At 30.9% G+C, this 14,325-nt stretch overlaps 5 protein-coding genes across 18 annotated transcripts; 4 read left to right on the top strand and 1 right to left on the bottom strand.

Annotated features, from left to right (window-relative positions):
* Positions 1-88: 88 nt before the first annotated feature.
* Positions 89-2,803, top strand: LOC412435 (adenosine 3'-phospho 5'-phosphosulfate transporter 1). The gene is made up of 8 exons (XM_395892.7): positions 89-120; positions 270-478; positions 564-769; positions 1,203-1,427; positions 1,500-1,650; positions 1,752-1,963; positions 2,035-2,160; positions 2,245-2,803. Exons 1-8 carry the CDS (start codon positions 89-91, stop codon positions 2,410-2,412), a joined length of 1,329 nt encoding a protein of 442 aa, XP_395892.2. The 3' UTR covers positions 2,413-2,803.
* A 171-nt stretch (positions 2,804-2,974) lies between these two features.
* On the bottom strand, positions 2,975-3,625 carry LOC102656287 (transmembrane protein 216). Its single transcript, XM_006570233.3, has one exon. The coding sequence runs from the start codon at positions 3,478-3,480 to the stop codon at positions 3,055-3,057; it is 426 nt and encodes a 141-aa protein (XP_006570296.1). The 5' UTR covers positions 3,481-3,625; the 3' UTR covers positions 2,975-3,054.
* A 126-nt stretch (positions 3,626-3,751) lies between these two features.
* LOC726776 (uncharacterized aarF domain-containing protein kinase 2) lies at positions 3,752-6,888 on the top strand. 4 transcript variants are annotated; one of them, XM_026440606.1, is made up of 10 exons: positions 3,756-4,188; positions 4,305-4,845; positions 4,899-5,131; positions 5,208-5,283; positions 5,513-5,554; positions 5,636-5,750; positions 5,845-5,962; positions 6,130-6,351; positions 6,436-6,666; positions 6,752-6,888. In XM_026440606.1, the coding sequence occupies exons 2-10, from the start codon at positions 4,470-4,472 to the stop codon at positions 6,878-6,880; spliced, it is 1,542 nt and encodes a 513-aa protein (XP_026296391.1). In that variant the 5' UTR covers positions 3,756-4,188; positions 4,305-4,469; the 3' UTR covers positions 6,881-6,888. The 4 variants fall into 4 exon arrangements, with proteins under 4 accessions (XP_026296392.1, XP_026296390.1, XP_026296391.1 ...); XM_026440607.1 differs by having other exon boundaries at positions 3,752-4,188; positions 4,305-4,632; positions 6,130-6,666; XM_026440605.1 differs by having other exon boundaries at positions 3,755-4,188; positions 6,130-6,666.
* An 8-nt stretch (positions 6,889-6,896) lies between these two features.
* LOC113218763 (uncharacterized aarF domain-containing protein kinase 2-like) lies at positions 6,897-7,234 on the top strand. The gene has a single exon (XM_026440611.1). It carries the CDS (start codon positions 6,918-6,920, stop codon positions 7,164-7,166), a length of 249 nt encoding a protein of 82 aa, XP_026296396.1. The 5' UTR covers positions 6,897-6,917; the 3' UTR covers positions 7,167-7,234.
* A 1,500-nt stretch (positions 7,235-8,734) lies between these two features.
* Cyp314a1 (cytochrome P450 314A1) lies at positions 8,735-14,256 on the top strand. 11 transcript variants are annotated; one of them, XM_006570167.3, is made up of 11 exons: positions 8,735-9,296; positions 11,004-11,137; positions 11,668-11,799; positions 11,931-12,129; positions 12,217-12,404; positions 12,477-12,675; positions 12,776-12,938; positions 13,046-13,212; positions 13,279-13,357; positions 13,445-13,642; positions 13,728-14,256. In XM_006570167.3, coding segments are annotated over exons 1-11 (1,569 nt in total). In that variant the 5' UTR covers positions 8,735-9,294; the 3' UTR covers positions 13,836-14,256. The 11 variants fall into 11 exon arrangements, with proteins under 11 accessions (XP_006570230.2, XP_026296314.1, XP_026296309.1 ...); XM_026440529.1 differs by lacking the exon at positions 13,728-14,256 and having other exon boundaries at positions 13,476-13,642; NM_001040257.1 differs by lacking the exon at positions 8,735-9,296 and having other exon boundaries at positions 11,017-11,137; positions 13,728-13,835.
* Positions 14,257-14,325: the final 69 nt, after the last annotated feature.

The following is a 14,325-nucleotide window of genomic DNA, read 5'->3' as shown; positions in this document are numbered from 1 at the left end:
AAAACATTTGATGTTGAAAGACGAAAATATGATAATCGTTAATTTATGATTATTTATTTTTATTAAAATTTCACTATAATTTTGAACAATGCGAAATTTTTTGGGTGATATTGTAATTTGGTGAGTTCCAAATACGAAATTGTTTGAATAGTATTAAGTATTAATATTGTGTTTCATTTTTTTTTCTCTCTTACTGTTAAGAAATTAAATATATATGTAAAAAATTTCTGGATGATATTTTTCATTTGTTAAAATAATTTTTTCTGTAGCATATTGCTACTACTTTCAGTGAGTCTTATATTTGGAGCTAGCGAAATTATTAAATCTCTTATGAATAATGGAGAAAATTTTGTAAAAATTTCCTCATATAATTGGATTATTAAATTGTGTATAAATTTACTGAGTTATACTACTGTATTATTGCCAGGTTGTCTCATATATAAGTATGTACGTTATACCAAATATATTCAAAGGGGAGGTAAATAGAAAAATATATTAATAAATAAGAATGAAAAGAATATGTATATATTTTTTTATTTGAAATTGTAATTTTTTTTAAACAGGTAAAGGATGTATACCCAAATTAGTACATTCATGTTTTGTGGGACATTGTGAAACAGGATTATTGGATTCATCTTATTCATCCACACCATCAAATCATAGCCAACGTACTTTTACACAAGATGCTTTGCTACTCTTGTACTGCTTCTTGGGATTACAAATCAGTTATTTAACATGGGGTTACTTACAAGAGAAAATAATGACTCAGGTATAAATCATTTAATAAATAATACAGATAAATTTTATATATTTGAATCGTTAATCATTGTAATAAATTATAATCTGAATAATATGAAAGGATTAAACAAACAATTTTAATCAATATACAAACATATATTATACTATATTTATAATGTATACATAGTAAAATATTTTATTAATTTTGTTTTAATATTTAATCATTTAATAATTATATTTACATCATTAAAATTTTTTTTGTAACAAAGCATAATAATTTTATATTCTATTATTGTATTATATTTTTAAACATAGACTTTTAATATTTTTTGATATTTAGAATACAACAAATTATAACATTAATTACGTGCCATTATTATTGAATATTTTAATACAAGATGATTCAATTGTTAATTGCAGAAAAAATTTGTATAATATGAAAATATTTATTAAAAATTCTTTAGGAATATGAAGATGTTGCTGGCAACAAAGATCGCTTTCAAGATTCACAGTTTTTAGTATTTGTAAATCGAATTCTTGCATTTCTAATGTCGGGATTATATTTAATAATTCGAAGACAACCACAGCATAAAGCACCTCTCTACAAATATGCATTTTGTTCTCTATCGAATATTATGAGCAGTTGGTGTCAATATGAAGCTTTAAAATATGTCAGTTTTCCAACACAGGTAGTCAAATTTTTATTATTTTGTTTTCTTTATTATTTATAGAGCATTGTTCAATAATTATATACATTTTAGGTATTGGCAAAAGCTTCAAAAATAATTCCTGTAATGATTATGGGAAAAATAGTTTCACATACTACATATGAATATTATGAATATGTTACAGCTATACTCATTTCCATTGGAATGACATTATTTATGTTAGATAGTTCAGATTATAAAAACGGTATGTGATTTTTTATTTTAATGTAATTTCAATTTTTTTAATAGAATAAATTTTTTTAATAGTAATTAGTATTTTTTAATAATAAATATCAATGATTTCAGATGGAGCTACTACTGTGTCCGGTATTATTCTCTTAGGAGGTTATTTATTACTAGATAGTTTTACAAGTACCTGGCAAAGTGCATTATTTGTGGAGTATGGTGCAACAAGTGTGCAAATGATGTGTATAGTCAATATGTTTTCTTGTTTATTAACTGCAATGTCTTTATTTCAACAATCAAGTTTTCCACTTATATTTTCATTTATGACAAAGGTGATTGATTAATTAGTTGAAATATATATATTTAATTGTAGTAATAATTTAATATCTTTATTGTTATCCAGTATCCTAGGTTTATTGTGGATTGCTCGCTTATATCAATTTTTTCTGCAAGCGGTCAATTGTATATCTTTTATACAATATCTAAATTTGGACCAGTAACATTTGTGATTATGATGACTATACGACAAGTAATTAATTTTTCTTTGCATATGTCATTATTAATAGATATCATTATTATTATCTTAAAAATATCGTTTCTTTTTTTTTTTCAGGGTTTGGCTATTTTATTATCCTGTCTAGTATATCATCATCACGTAACAATTATCGGCATTATTGGAATTTTACTAGTATTTGGTTCGGTATTTTTACGAATATATTGTAACAATCGACTACGCGCAATCAGAAGACGTAGAGCTGCGGCAAATAGTATAAAAGATTAATTTTAACAAAAGATTAATTTAAAACAAAAAAATATAGGTACAAATTTTATGAAATTTTTAATACTTTTTTTTTTTTAAACTCATATATATTCTGTTAAATATTTCTAATTATCAAAAAATTATCAATTCGTATTAAATGTTGATAATGATTTTTTTTATATAACATTATACATATTTTACACTGAAAATAATCATTTGTTGTTTTGATCAATTGATTGCATCCAGTTTTAGAATTCATTATTTATTAATGTACTTTTAGGTAGATTACTTTAAAAATATACATATATAATATAAATACATGTTAAAAATAATAAGATCTAAAAAGTATATTATTTATTTAAGAAATATTTATTTTATTATAGACGAAAATGTCATTTTTATAGAAAAAAAAAAAAAAGGATCAATAAAAAAAAAGAAAATTGATTATACATCTTTTTCATATGGCATTAATTTATAGAATATCTATTTGTAAAATGTTTTTTAACATTTTGTTATCATTAGAAAATAAAATGATATTCTTAATACGAATATTAAACATACATTTTTATATAGATTAAAACGATTAGATTGACTTTCACTTTTATTAATATACAGAAACATACAATGCGATGTAATTGAATTCTTGAATATTAATATGATTGTTCATTCTTCTGGAGATGAAGGTTTATAAATGGCTATAAGACACGAAATAGAAATAATTAATTCAGATGCTAAAAGTACCAATTGTATGCTGCAAAGAATTACTTCTAATTTGAGTACATAATTTTGCCAGAATAAAAAATATAATGTTGCTAAGGAGCTGGGTACTGTTAAAATAACTCCAATAAGAATTGGTAATCCATGTTCTGTCAAATTCCCTTTCCTTCCAAAGTAAATTCTGGATCCTTCTGTGATTATAAGGAAGAATAAGAGTATAAACTCTGTAAATGTAGTACTTGTGCCAGAAGGTAGATTCGCAGCTTTGAAGAAGCCCATACCCAATTCACATATAGCAAACATACCAAAATAAAAAGAGTTTAAATACATAAGAATTTCATATGTTAAAGATGAGCTAGCTATTGTAGGCATTTTATTGACTTTTTAACAATGTTTTTAACAATGTAAAAATCTGTATGCTTATTATTAGGTTTTACCTAATAATATTATATTAATTCATATTATATTAAATCTTTGTAAATTAACACAGCGTATTTTCATTTATGCATTGAATTTCATTTGCATATTTTATTTTTAATTGTGAACAAATTCAAATTTCTAGTTGTTCTATAATACATCGACATTGTTATTTTTAAATTTTATGCACGTAAATGGAAGTTATTTTTTTAACTTTATTCTTGAATATTATGTATGCGTGCATATATGTATATAGATTTTCAATTATGTAATAATATTTATAGCTTATTTTAACAAATTATTGGAAAAGATATTATTAATTAATTAATTAATTAATTATTGATCATAAATAAATGGCGATCAAGTTTGGTTAGAAAAGTATAAACACAAATGAATTTTTTGAAAATAAAATAATTATAGTTTTCATTTCATTGAATTCATTAAATCATTTTATCTTTTTTTTTTTTTTTTATATTTTCTCGATTACACATTCGATGCTTTAATTACGAAATTTTATGCATTGAAAGAAATTCTATTTTCTAGATATCTATTTTCACAAACGAATAACAACACATTTGTGAATATATTGAACAGTGTTACCAAATGAGGAAATAAGAAATGTATGCAATTTTATTATAATTATTTTAACATATTAAATATAAAGTAAGTATTTTAAAAATATAATATGTATAAAAATGATTAAAAAATTTAATTAAAAAAAAATTTGCATAATTTTATGTGATATTGAATTTTTAATATATTTTAACCTTTACAAATAGCAAGCAAGTTACTATATCTAAAAGAAACATTTTTATTACAATTTCGATTAAAAAATGGATTAATTCGAAAGGAGAACATAGTTATGAACAACAAACAAATTTGTATATAAAAATTAATTGATGATGGCAGCAGATCCACTATTTGAGCATGATTAACGATTTACAATGGCTTTTTATACGAATTTTTCGAAATTACTTCATCTGAACAAATTATTTCAAAATCAAGGGAAAAAATGGCAAAGGATGAAATATATATCTCCGATACGATTTCATCAATCTATAGCAAGAAGTATTAGTAATTTTGAGAGTTCAAAACGAGTAGTAAAAGGTGTATTTATTTTGTCTTATAAGCCCGAGCATCAGCAACAAATTTATACAAATGATTTGTCGAAAAAAAACGTAGAATGTAAAAATTTCTTTGATATCATTTTAATCATGGCAAGAATATTTGTGATAGGTTCTGTTCTTACTGGATTGGCTGTTGGATATATTATTACACGTTTTACACATGGACACATGTTCCCGATAATCCTTCGGAAAAGTATAATATTTACCAATCAAAAGAAAATATATGTTGATTTGTTGTAATTGCAGGTATCGAATTTCTTGGACCAATTTTTATAAAATTTGGCCAATGGGCATCCACGCGAAAAGATTTGTTTCCCGAAGATATTTGTCACACGCTATCGCATTTGCAAAAAAGTGCTTCTGTACATTCATGGATTTATACAAAACAATTGCTTAAAGCTATATACGGTTCGAACTGGAGGAACATATTCGTAAAATTCGAACACGAGATGCCTATTGGATCAGGATGTTGTGCTCAGGTATAAATATAAAATGAAATAAAACGAGTTTAGTTTGACCAAGAGATTTTATTTTACGTTCCTATCCCATCGATAGGTATACAAGGCATGGATAGATCTAAATGCCAAAGTGGATATAGCACAGGAACCTCAAATATCTACATTTATTGAAAGTAAACCACGTTTTAAACACGTTTTTTTTTTTTTTGTTTTTTTTTTTTCTAAAACCGAAGGATGATATATATATATATATATATATATATGTCTATGATGAAATATCAACAAAAGCTTAAGCTAAGTTTAAAAAAAAAAATATAAATTTTTATATTTTTTGTAATTCTTAACACGTATTTATATATGTATGTATAATATATTTTAAATTTTAAACGAATCTTATTACAGTTATTGAATATTTAAGATTCGGTTCACTGATTACTTTTATTGGTAAATATATGAAAATTAAATATTGATTTCACTAGATTAAATTCTACTAGAAATATTTCACGTGATATAAAATAATTGCAGAGAGAATATTTAATAATAACGTTGATAAAATACAACGTGGTAATATGTGTATCAATCGAAAACTGCAACCAGTAGCAGTAAAAGTTTTACATCCTGGAATCAAAAAACAATTAAGGTACGTTATATTTATAACTTAAGATAACGAGAAATAATAGCTAATCTTTTTGGACCTCTAGATCGTTTTTCTTTATCGTTTTCGTTTAATTTAGAAGAGATCTTTCTATAATGAGAGGAATCTGCAAATGTGCAACATTCATCATGCCTAAATTACAATGGCTTAGTCTCATCGATTGTATCGATGAATTTTCCCATATAATGGAAAATCAAGTAATCAATTTTTAATTGTTAATTAATAACTTATCGATTTATATACGAAATATTTATATACAATGAATATATATATTTACATAAAAAAATATATATATAAATAAATATATAATATATATATTACATATTAGATTATATTATGAATTTTTATAATGACATTTGTAAAGGTCGATATGAATTTGGAAGCAGAGAATTTGATTCAATTTTCTAAAAATTTTTCTAACAAAAAGGAAGTTATATTTCCACAACCTTATAAAAATTTTACGCAACACGAGATACTCGTGGAAAGTTTTCACGAAGGTTCTCCAATTTCTAACTATCTCGACGATCAAAATACCAAATTGCAAGGGAAATTGGCTAGAATGGGGGTTAAAACGATTTTAAAAATGGTTGGAAATCTTGTAAATTTTCGATTCAATATTGGTATCGAATTTATTGATTTTTTTAATTACAATTTATCGAGTAAATTGCAGGTATTTAACGACAATTTCATTCATTGTGACTTGCACCCTGGTAACATTTTGGTACAAACAAACTATGAGTCGAGCGGAAAAATTAGCACATGGTTTTGGAGATTTATCGACCGCAACTACTTACCGACTTATCCACGCTTGGTCATTCTCGATTGCGGTTTAGTGGTGTCTCTGAATGATCGTTGTCGGCAAAATCTCAAGGATGTTTTCCGTTCGGTGGTCATGGGAAAAGTATCTATATATATTTACATACATTTATAATTTTTATCTTCTAATTTTTTCTTTTTTTTTTTTTCAATTATATTTATTCACTTAGGGTGAATTAGCTGCAGAGTACATATTGGAACACAGTTCGCACGTATCCATCGATCCAGACGGTTTCAAGAATGCAATCAAAAATATTGTAAACACGCATCTTCAAAGTAGAACCAATGTGAATTTTTAAAAAATTTTAAAAAAAAAAATACAAGGGGCATGAAATAATGGTTGCAATTGAAGAAGACTCCTTGAAGGACCACTTAAAAATATTACAGGTGAACGTAAGTACCGTTGTGTCTGAATTGTTTTCTGCGATGGTTCGGCATCGAGTTAAACAAGATGGAACCTTCATCAACGTGATTCTCAGTATGGTAGTAATTGAAGGCCTTGGTCGAAGCCTGGATCCGAATATCGATATCTTCACAGAAGTTATACCGTTTATTTTTACAAATACAACATTGTGCCATGATTAAATTATGAAATATTATATACAGCAAAAACGGGCATTAATTGGGGGAAAAGGCGTTTAAAGGAAATTTTAGAATTCTTTCCTGTCGATAAATATATTTTTTTTTTTCTTTAAAACTTTACCGTATATATATATATATATATAAAACAGCGAAAGTTGCGAAAAGTGAAGCTGTGAAAAAAAAAAATTGTTTTATTATTGTTAATTTGTTGTTGAATACGTGCGGCAACCTTCATCACTGAATAAGGTATCGCACGAGAAAGTCCCGTTTTAATGACAAGTCATTATACGAGTCCTGAGAAGGATTCCAATTTTAAAACAGGCCAGTTACCCATGATCACTTCCTGGTTGGTCGACCATCCTCGCTTCAACGATATAGCTTCCATATACGTGTATGTATATATGTAATGTATATTCGTAAATATTCGAGTTATACTTTGATTATTCCTTTAAGTCTTTCGTATGTGTATATATTTTTGTAACTATAGCAAGATTAAAATATATATATATATATCAGTTTATTATTTTGTAATTTAATTTATTTTTATCTCATCGTGCACATTTATATTTATTCTTAATTATATATATATTTATTATCAATTGATTATGTTATAATCGTTAATTTAATTAATTGATCCAATTAAAGTATTTTATGTAATATAACTTGTTCGGAATATTTATTGTACAATGTATTACGTATATGTAATAATTATTTAACTCGTTGTTTAACTTGTATGGAAAAAAACTTGGTTAGTAAAAATATTAAACGAATTCGAAGAATCGGAGAAGAAAAAAGAAGGAAATATTAATTTGAATGTAACTGGTTGTCACAAGAAATTATCGCGTTTGTTCGTCAGGAAAGAATCGTGACAAGGTATCGCGCCATCTGCCGAACATATCGTGCTGACTATAAGTTGAAATCCCCACCAAAGTTACTCCCTCCGTCGAAGATGCCGGGGATCGGACCGTTGTATTGGACCAAGCAAAAGGAACGGTGAAGCGTGGAAACGGACTACGAAGCACATAAGAAGTGCTCTCGCAATCAGAGTGTGCAGTGTGAAGATGAACAAACCTTTGCTTTTTCTAATCTGATTAATTCAATTTTGATAGAACGAAAATCGAATATAAAATAAAATATCATTCATATAACGAAAATTATTTCAATCCGTGTGTAAAATTGTAAAATAATTGATGACAAATTTTATACTTGTTAACATTTAAATAGCGTATCAAATAGCGACAATTAATGCTCGTGATTCGTCCTATTTAAATTTATTTCAATTTTATTCCGTTTCAATTGGTATACATATATACGTATACGTATATATATATATATTTATATATATTATGTGTGTATGTCATTACCGATGTATCGTTCAAAACTAGTAATAACCGTATATACAAACATGACTACTGATCATGTTTTATTGGATTCTTTCAACCCCTCCTTATTCTCGTTTATTTATTAGTTTCATTTGTATTACTTCTCTTCATTCAACGTGAACTTGACGATTAATTCTTGTTCCCCCATTTATCGAAGAGAATCTTTAAGAATTAAATTTATTTCAATATACTTGGCTTTCTTTTTTTATTATAGAATTATGGAATTATTCATTGATATGATAAATTGCTCGTATCAATATTGTCATGATTAACAGTTGATTTTACCACTGCTACTCGTATAATAATATATATCATAGCCTATCATCATCATCATCACCGTCACGATTACCATTATCATCATCATTATCATCACCACCATCACTACCATCTGTACCACCACCACCACAACTACTATTACCACCACCATCACTACTACTGCTACTGCCACCATTACAATCATCTTGACGACGACACAACGATGTTTGGTATCTCTTTTTAACTGTACTTCAGACCACGCGCACCCTTCGTAAGTATAAGAACGTCTCGTTTTTATCTACCGGTTGATCGCTATACCTGTGATATGAATACGCGAATTTAAATAAATCCATCGAATTTCCGGTTATAAGCGGTTCATCGAAATGAATGTTCATGAATGTTGATGACAGTGAAAATACGTCCTTTTGTTTCAAATTTATGTGAACGAAAATAATCTAAAAGAAAACAGGATACACGCATATTTAGAATAAATAATGTGAGCCGTGTGAACTTGTGATCCTAGTGATAATTAATTAACATTTGTATCGCGGGAATGCTTAGTCCAATTATGACGAATCAAAACATTTACGTTTCTTTAAATCTGTAATCGTTATTTTAAAATTAATTTATCACATAAATTTTATTCTAATAAATTTCTCATTTTAATTAATTTTATCGAATCGTTAAATTTAATTTTCGGTAAAATAGTATAGGAACGGATTATATCGATCTATATTCGTGTTTTGCAAGATAATAAAAAAAATATTGGGATAATCATCCTAATCTATCGGATGAATCGTAAGTTTCATAGAAAAGAAATCTACATAGATATATCTATTTTGATATTTCGATTCCAAATTAAATTTAATTTAAGATCGTAATTTCGATAATACCGGTTAATATAGATAAACTTATTTATTCGAAAGTTTTCAAACGTAAATATTCAATTGACCGACATATAGGTCGCGCTGATGAGATAATATGCATTCAGTTTTCTCAACTTACTTTTGTTACGCGTATCAAGAAAGAAAATAAAGATTTGAAGTAATGTTTCTTTTTGATTCGTTGTTCGATGTTTCGTATGATCTTTAAAATTTAATTCGAAAAATTATTTAAGCATTAACCGACCGCGATGTCGTTAACAAAAAGTAAACACAAGAGTCCTTAAGTAAAGTACTATAATTTTCCAGTTTTAAAAATTTAAACATCTTATAACAACCGTTAATAGAATATCGATATTTCGATCGATCGATGAAAATAATTTTCGTTTCATGTCTGGACAATGATATGCGAGAGAAAAAGAGAGAGAAAGATATTTATGTTTGAAGAATTCGACCGTGTCAAGTTACGTATTTTGGTAAGGATCATAATGGTCGCGTGGTCGTTAGACGAGACACATATACGAGCGGAAAAAAATCGGCGCGTGTGTATTGTAAACACTATATCGCGATGAGGGACGTGTGTTTAGTCATTTTCTCTTCGATCCGTGTAACAGCTTCGAGATTAGCGAGTCAAAGAGAGAGCAGGGTCATCGTGACGATACGCGTTATCAAGCTACTGCAAATAGAAGAAACCGGCGATCCGTAAATAACACTGGGACGGTTAACTTGGAACGGACTCGGAGGAGCAGTGGTGCGTCATTTTTTCGCTAACGGCTAGTTGGATTTATCGCGATCCGCGCTCCTTCCGCGAGCAGTAATAACACGCGCTTTACTTCTACATACTATAGATCGAAGCATAACAAGCTTTCTCTCTATCAGGTCCCTGCTTCGCGATCGTTCTCCATAGACCGGTCGAACGAATCCCCTACCTATCTTGGATCTAAGAGTTTTACGTCGATTCTCCACTACTTGTTCCTCGTATATTACGAGACGCGGTTTGATCGGTCGGTATATTCGTGGGTATATTTGTGCGTGAAATAGAGAAGAAATACGATATATATATATAACATATCGCATCGGTATGCCGAGTTTACCCGCTTTTCATATAATCTCTTTATCGTTGTCCAGATAAGAAACGTCTGCGAAAATAATAATTATTTTTTCGAGACAAAGTTTGGAGAATTTTAATACACGCGATGTATACTTGTTTGTCAAAGATCGGTATTGCAAAGATAAAAGGATTTCGTTTACCTTCCCGTTAAATCGAATCGTAGAAAGAGATATTCGGAGATAAGCGGAGAATTTTTCCCCTATTTTCGTAGGAGTTTTTTCGAGATGTTACTCTCGAGTGCTTGGTTCGAAGTAATCGCGGCAGTTCTTTTGACGATATTGATCTTCGTTACCAGCCATCGGCCAGCATGGTGGTTTTGGACAGCTACGTCTCACGAAGCTAGCGGTAAGTCCGTAAAAATATTGTTACCACGTTTCACACGTTTCGAACGAAATATTTACACGTATAATTAAGAAGAAAAGAAATACGTGGAAAGCACGTACATCGTACTTGTTCGTGGCATAGTACATTATACGTATATAGTATGTAATTTTATGTATCCGTGCGTAGTAGAATAGGTTTTTTTTTCCGTTCGAATGAAATGATAGATTCGAATACACAAGTTAGGCAAAAGAAAGAAGGAAAGAAAAAAGAAAAGAAGATGTTTCGTGTACGAACGACCTTGATTTCGAAACAGGGCGCGCTCACGTGCGTTCCCTTTCCAATTAAGCGTAAGCTCGAAATTCGTATGACGCGACCTTGTATCGACCTTGCGTGTCTTTTTTTTTTTTCGAAACTTCAAAGATTAACGTTCTTCTTCCCCTTATACGAGAAATTATGACGTATTAATAGCTCGACTTAGAAATAGAGAAAGTTAGATTATTTGCCAAAGGTTTTACATTTTTTTTTTTTTTTTTTTGCGCGACGGTTAACAGCACCAGCCGAGGGGAAGTTCAAAACGGTATCCAAAGTTCCAGGCCCGTTTTCTTTACCGATTTTTGGAACAAGATGGATATTCTCTTGCATCGGTTACTATAAATTGAACAAGATTCACGACGCTTACAAAGGTAAGAAATTTATTACCATTGGTTTCTCTTTCACTTTAATTATTCCTATGAACGAAATTTGAAATTTGCTACGTGGAATGAATATAAGACGCATATTTTAAAATGGCGGATTATTTCTGATTCAAGAATAGATTTGAACCAACGGTATGGCGCGTTGTGTAAAGAAGAAGCGTTATGGAATTTTCCAATGATCTCTGTCTTCTCCCGTCAGGATATCGAGACTATCATCCGCCGTAACTCCAGGTATCCGCTTCGCCCCCCGCAAGAGGTTATATCGCATTATCGACGGACACGCCGGGATCGTTACACGAATCTCGGTTTAGTCAACGAGTGAGCAACAATTTTTCTTAATTAAGTTGAGACACGAACCGACGAATACCGACGTACATATATATATATGTATACACAATTCGATAGACAAGGACAAACATGGCACGATCTTCGGGTAGCTCTCACGTCGGAATTGACGGCCGCCAGTACGGTCCTTGGCTTTTTCCCGGCACTGAATATCGTCGCAGATTCGTTCATCGAGTTGATCCGTCGTCAAAGAGTCGGATACAAAGTGACAGGTTTCGAAGAGCTCGCCTATAAAATGGGATTGGAGAGTAAGATTTAACCCCCCTCCCCCCAACTTCAATATAGTTTTATCGATTTTATCCGTTTTTCTCGGTCTTTAGGCACATGCACATTGATCCTGGGTCGACACCTCGGCTTCTTAAAACCAGACTCGAGCAGCGAGCTCGCGACGAGACTGGCGGAAGCCGTGAGGATACACTTCACCGCCTCGCGGGACGCATTTTACGGATTGCCGCTTTGGAAATTGTTACCGACCTGTGCGTACAAGCAGCTGATAGAGAGCGAGGACGCTATATACAAGTATGTTTGGACAGGTATCGAACGGGTTGAAAATTCGTTTGCGACACTCGCGACGCTCAGTTGTGTACAACGAACGATACGACGTCGTGCGAATTTTCAGTATCATTTCGGAGATCATCGAGACCACTATACAGGAGAAACGAGACGACGCGAAAGACGAGTCGGTGGAGGCCATTTTTCAATCCATTCTCAGACAAAAGAACCTCGATATACGGGACAAGAAAGCGGCCATTGTCGATTTCATAGCGGCCGGTATACACACGGTACACGAAATAATTATTCCAATTCCACTATTTCACTTCTCTCTTCCCTCATCGATCTCTCACTAGTCACCAACTATTTCACTTCTCTTTTTCTTCACTTCTCACAGCTCGGAAACACTTTGGTATTCCTGTTCGACTTGATCGGGCGTAATCCAACCGTGCAAAACAAACTCTACGAGGAGACTTACGCGTTGGCACCGGCCGGCTGCGACTTGACTATAGACAATCTACGAAAAGCCAAGTATCTGCGCGCCTGCATCACCGAATCTCTACGGTAGAAACCCTTTTTTCTTTCGATTTCTTTCTAACTTTTTTTCTTAAATCTTTTCATCTCGTCCAGATTGATCCCAACGACAACCTGCATCGCGCGCATATTGGACGAGCCTATCGAGCTGAGCGGTTATCGATTGACAGCGGGAGTAAGTAACAATTGCAATCCTCTCCTAAGCCGTGCGATCACGTGTTAATTATTTCTCCTCCTCCCCCCTCCCTTATCCCCCGTATAGACCGTAGTCCTTTTACACACTTGGATAGCAGGTTTGAACGAGGAGAATTTCAAAGACGCGAAGAAATACTTGCCCGAGAGATGGACGACACCCACCACTCCCCACTCCCCGTTGCTGGTCGCGCCATTCGGCGCTGGAAGGAGAATATGTCCGGGCAAACGATTCGTCGATCTCGCGTTGCAGCTTATTTTGGCCAAGGTTTTTATCCTGTTGGATTTGTCAGATATATTTATATGTATACACACACACACACACACGCGTTAATTATTCTTTTTACTTGCAGATTATACGGGAATTCGAGATCATCGTGGAGGAAGAGCTCGATCTGCAATTTGAATTTATTCTCGCGCCAAAAGGCCCGGTCTCCCTCGGTTTCCGCGATCGTTCTTGAGATCGTTCTTGAGATCGTTCATCTTGAAATCCTTGCAAGTTTAGCTTTATCTCGTTACCTAATTTTACATTATCGTTAAATAATAATAATTGTTCAAGACGAATTATTTATCGTATTGGATATAACGGTCTGTGCATTGTACAGAATTTACGAGGATAGATGTAATATTTAAATTTTTCGATTTTTTTTTTTTTCAATAATATAACGTTGTTGTACAAGAATATCATATAGACGATCTCGAATACCGATTTAGACGCGTTTATTATTTAACCAATGTTATATCGAATAATACGTAGCAAGTAGAATGAATAGGTTAGAATAATATATGGAAGATCGAGGCGCAATTTTTTATATTTGTTTCGACGATACTCGTTTGTACGATTTGTTACTACTGGGATAAATTACCTTTCCAAAATGAAAATTCACTGGTAAAATGAATTCTTTCCCCATTCCCCTTATTTCGAGCAATTTTAACAAAAATTTGATAAAA

This window comes from Apis mellifera, linkage group LG5, assembly GCF_003254395.2.
Source record: "Apis mellifera strain DH4 linkage group LG5, Amel_HAv3.1, whole genome shotgun sequence".
Classification (NCBI taxonomy): Eukaryota; Metazoa; Arthropoda; class Insecta; order Hymenoptera; family Apidae; genus Apis; species Apis mellifera.
Note: the sequence above shows the minus strand (reverse complement) of the source record. Positions and strands in the feature narration are given on the sequence as shown.

What these genes read in the sequence shown, in the direction of transcription:
- LOC412435 (XM_395892.7), top strand. Translation starts at nt 89, where the DNA reads ATGCGAAATTTTTTGGGTGATATTGTAATTTG. An exon ending in CAAATATATTCAAAGGGGAG is followed by an intron (nt 479 to 563) that starts GTAAATAGAAAA and finishes TTTTTTAAACAG; the next exon opens with GTAAAGGATGTATACCCAAA. An exon ending in ATGTCAGTTTTCCAACACAG is followed by an intron (nt 1,428 to 1,499) that starts GTAGTCAAATTT and finishes TATACATTTTAG; the next exon opens with GTATTGGCAAAAGCTTCAAA.
- LOC102656287 (XM_006570233.3), bottom strand. Translation starts at nt 3,480, where the DNA reads ATGCCTACAATAGCTAGCTCATCTTTAACATATGAAATTCTTATGTAT.
- LOC726776 (XM_026440605.1), top strand. Translation starts at nt 4,470, where the DNA reads ATGGCTTTTTATACGAATTTTTCGAAATTACTTCATCTGAACAAATTA. An exon ending in TTCACTGATTACTTTTATTG is followed by an intron (nt 5,555 to 5,635) that starts GTAAATATATGA and finishes AAATAATTGCAG; the next exon opens with AGAGAATATTTAATAATAAC. An exon ending in CCCATATAATGGAAAATCAA is followed by an intron (nt 5,963 to 6,129) that starts GTAATCAATTTT and finishes ACATTTGTAAAG; the next exon opens with GTCGATATGAATTTGGAAGC.
- LOC113218763 (XM_026440611.1), top strand. Translation starts at nt 6,918, where the DNA reads ATGGTTGCAATTGAAGAAGACTCCTTGAAGGACCACTTAAAAATATTA.
- Cyp314a1 (XM_026440521.1), top strand. An exon ending in GTTATCGATTGACAGCGGGA is followed by an intron (nt 13,358 to 13,444) that starts GTAAGTAACAAT and finishes TCCCCCGTATAG; the next exon opens with ACCGTAGTCCTTTTACACAC. An exon ending in TGCAGCTTATTTTGGCCAAG is followed by an intron (nt 13,643 to 13,727) that starts GTTTTTATCCTG and finishes TTTTACTTGCAG; the next exon opens with ATTATACGGGAATTCGAGAT.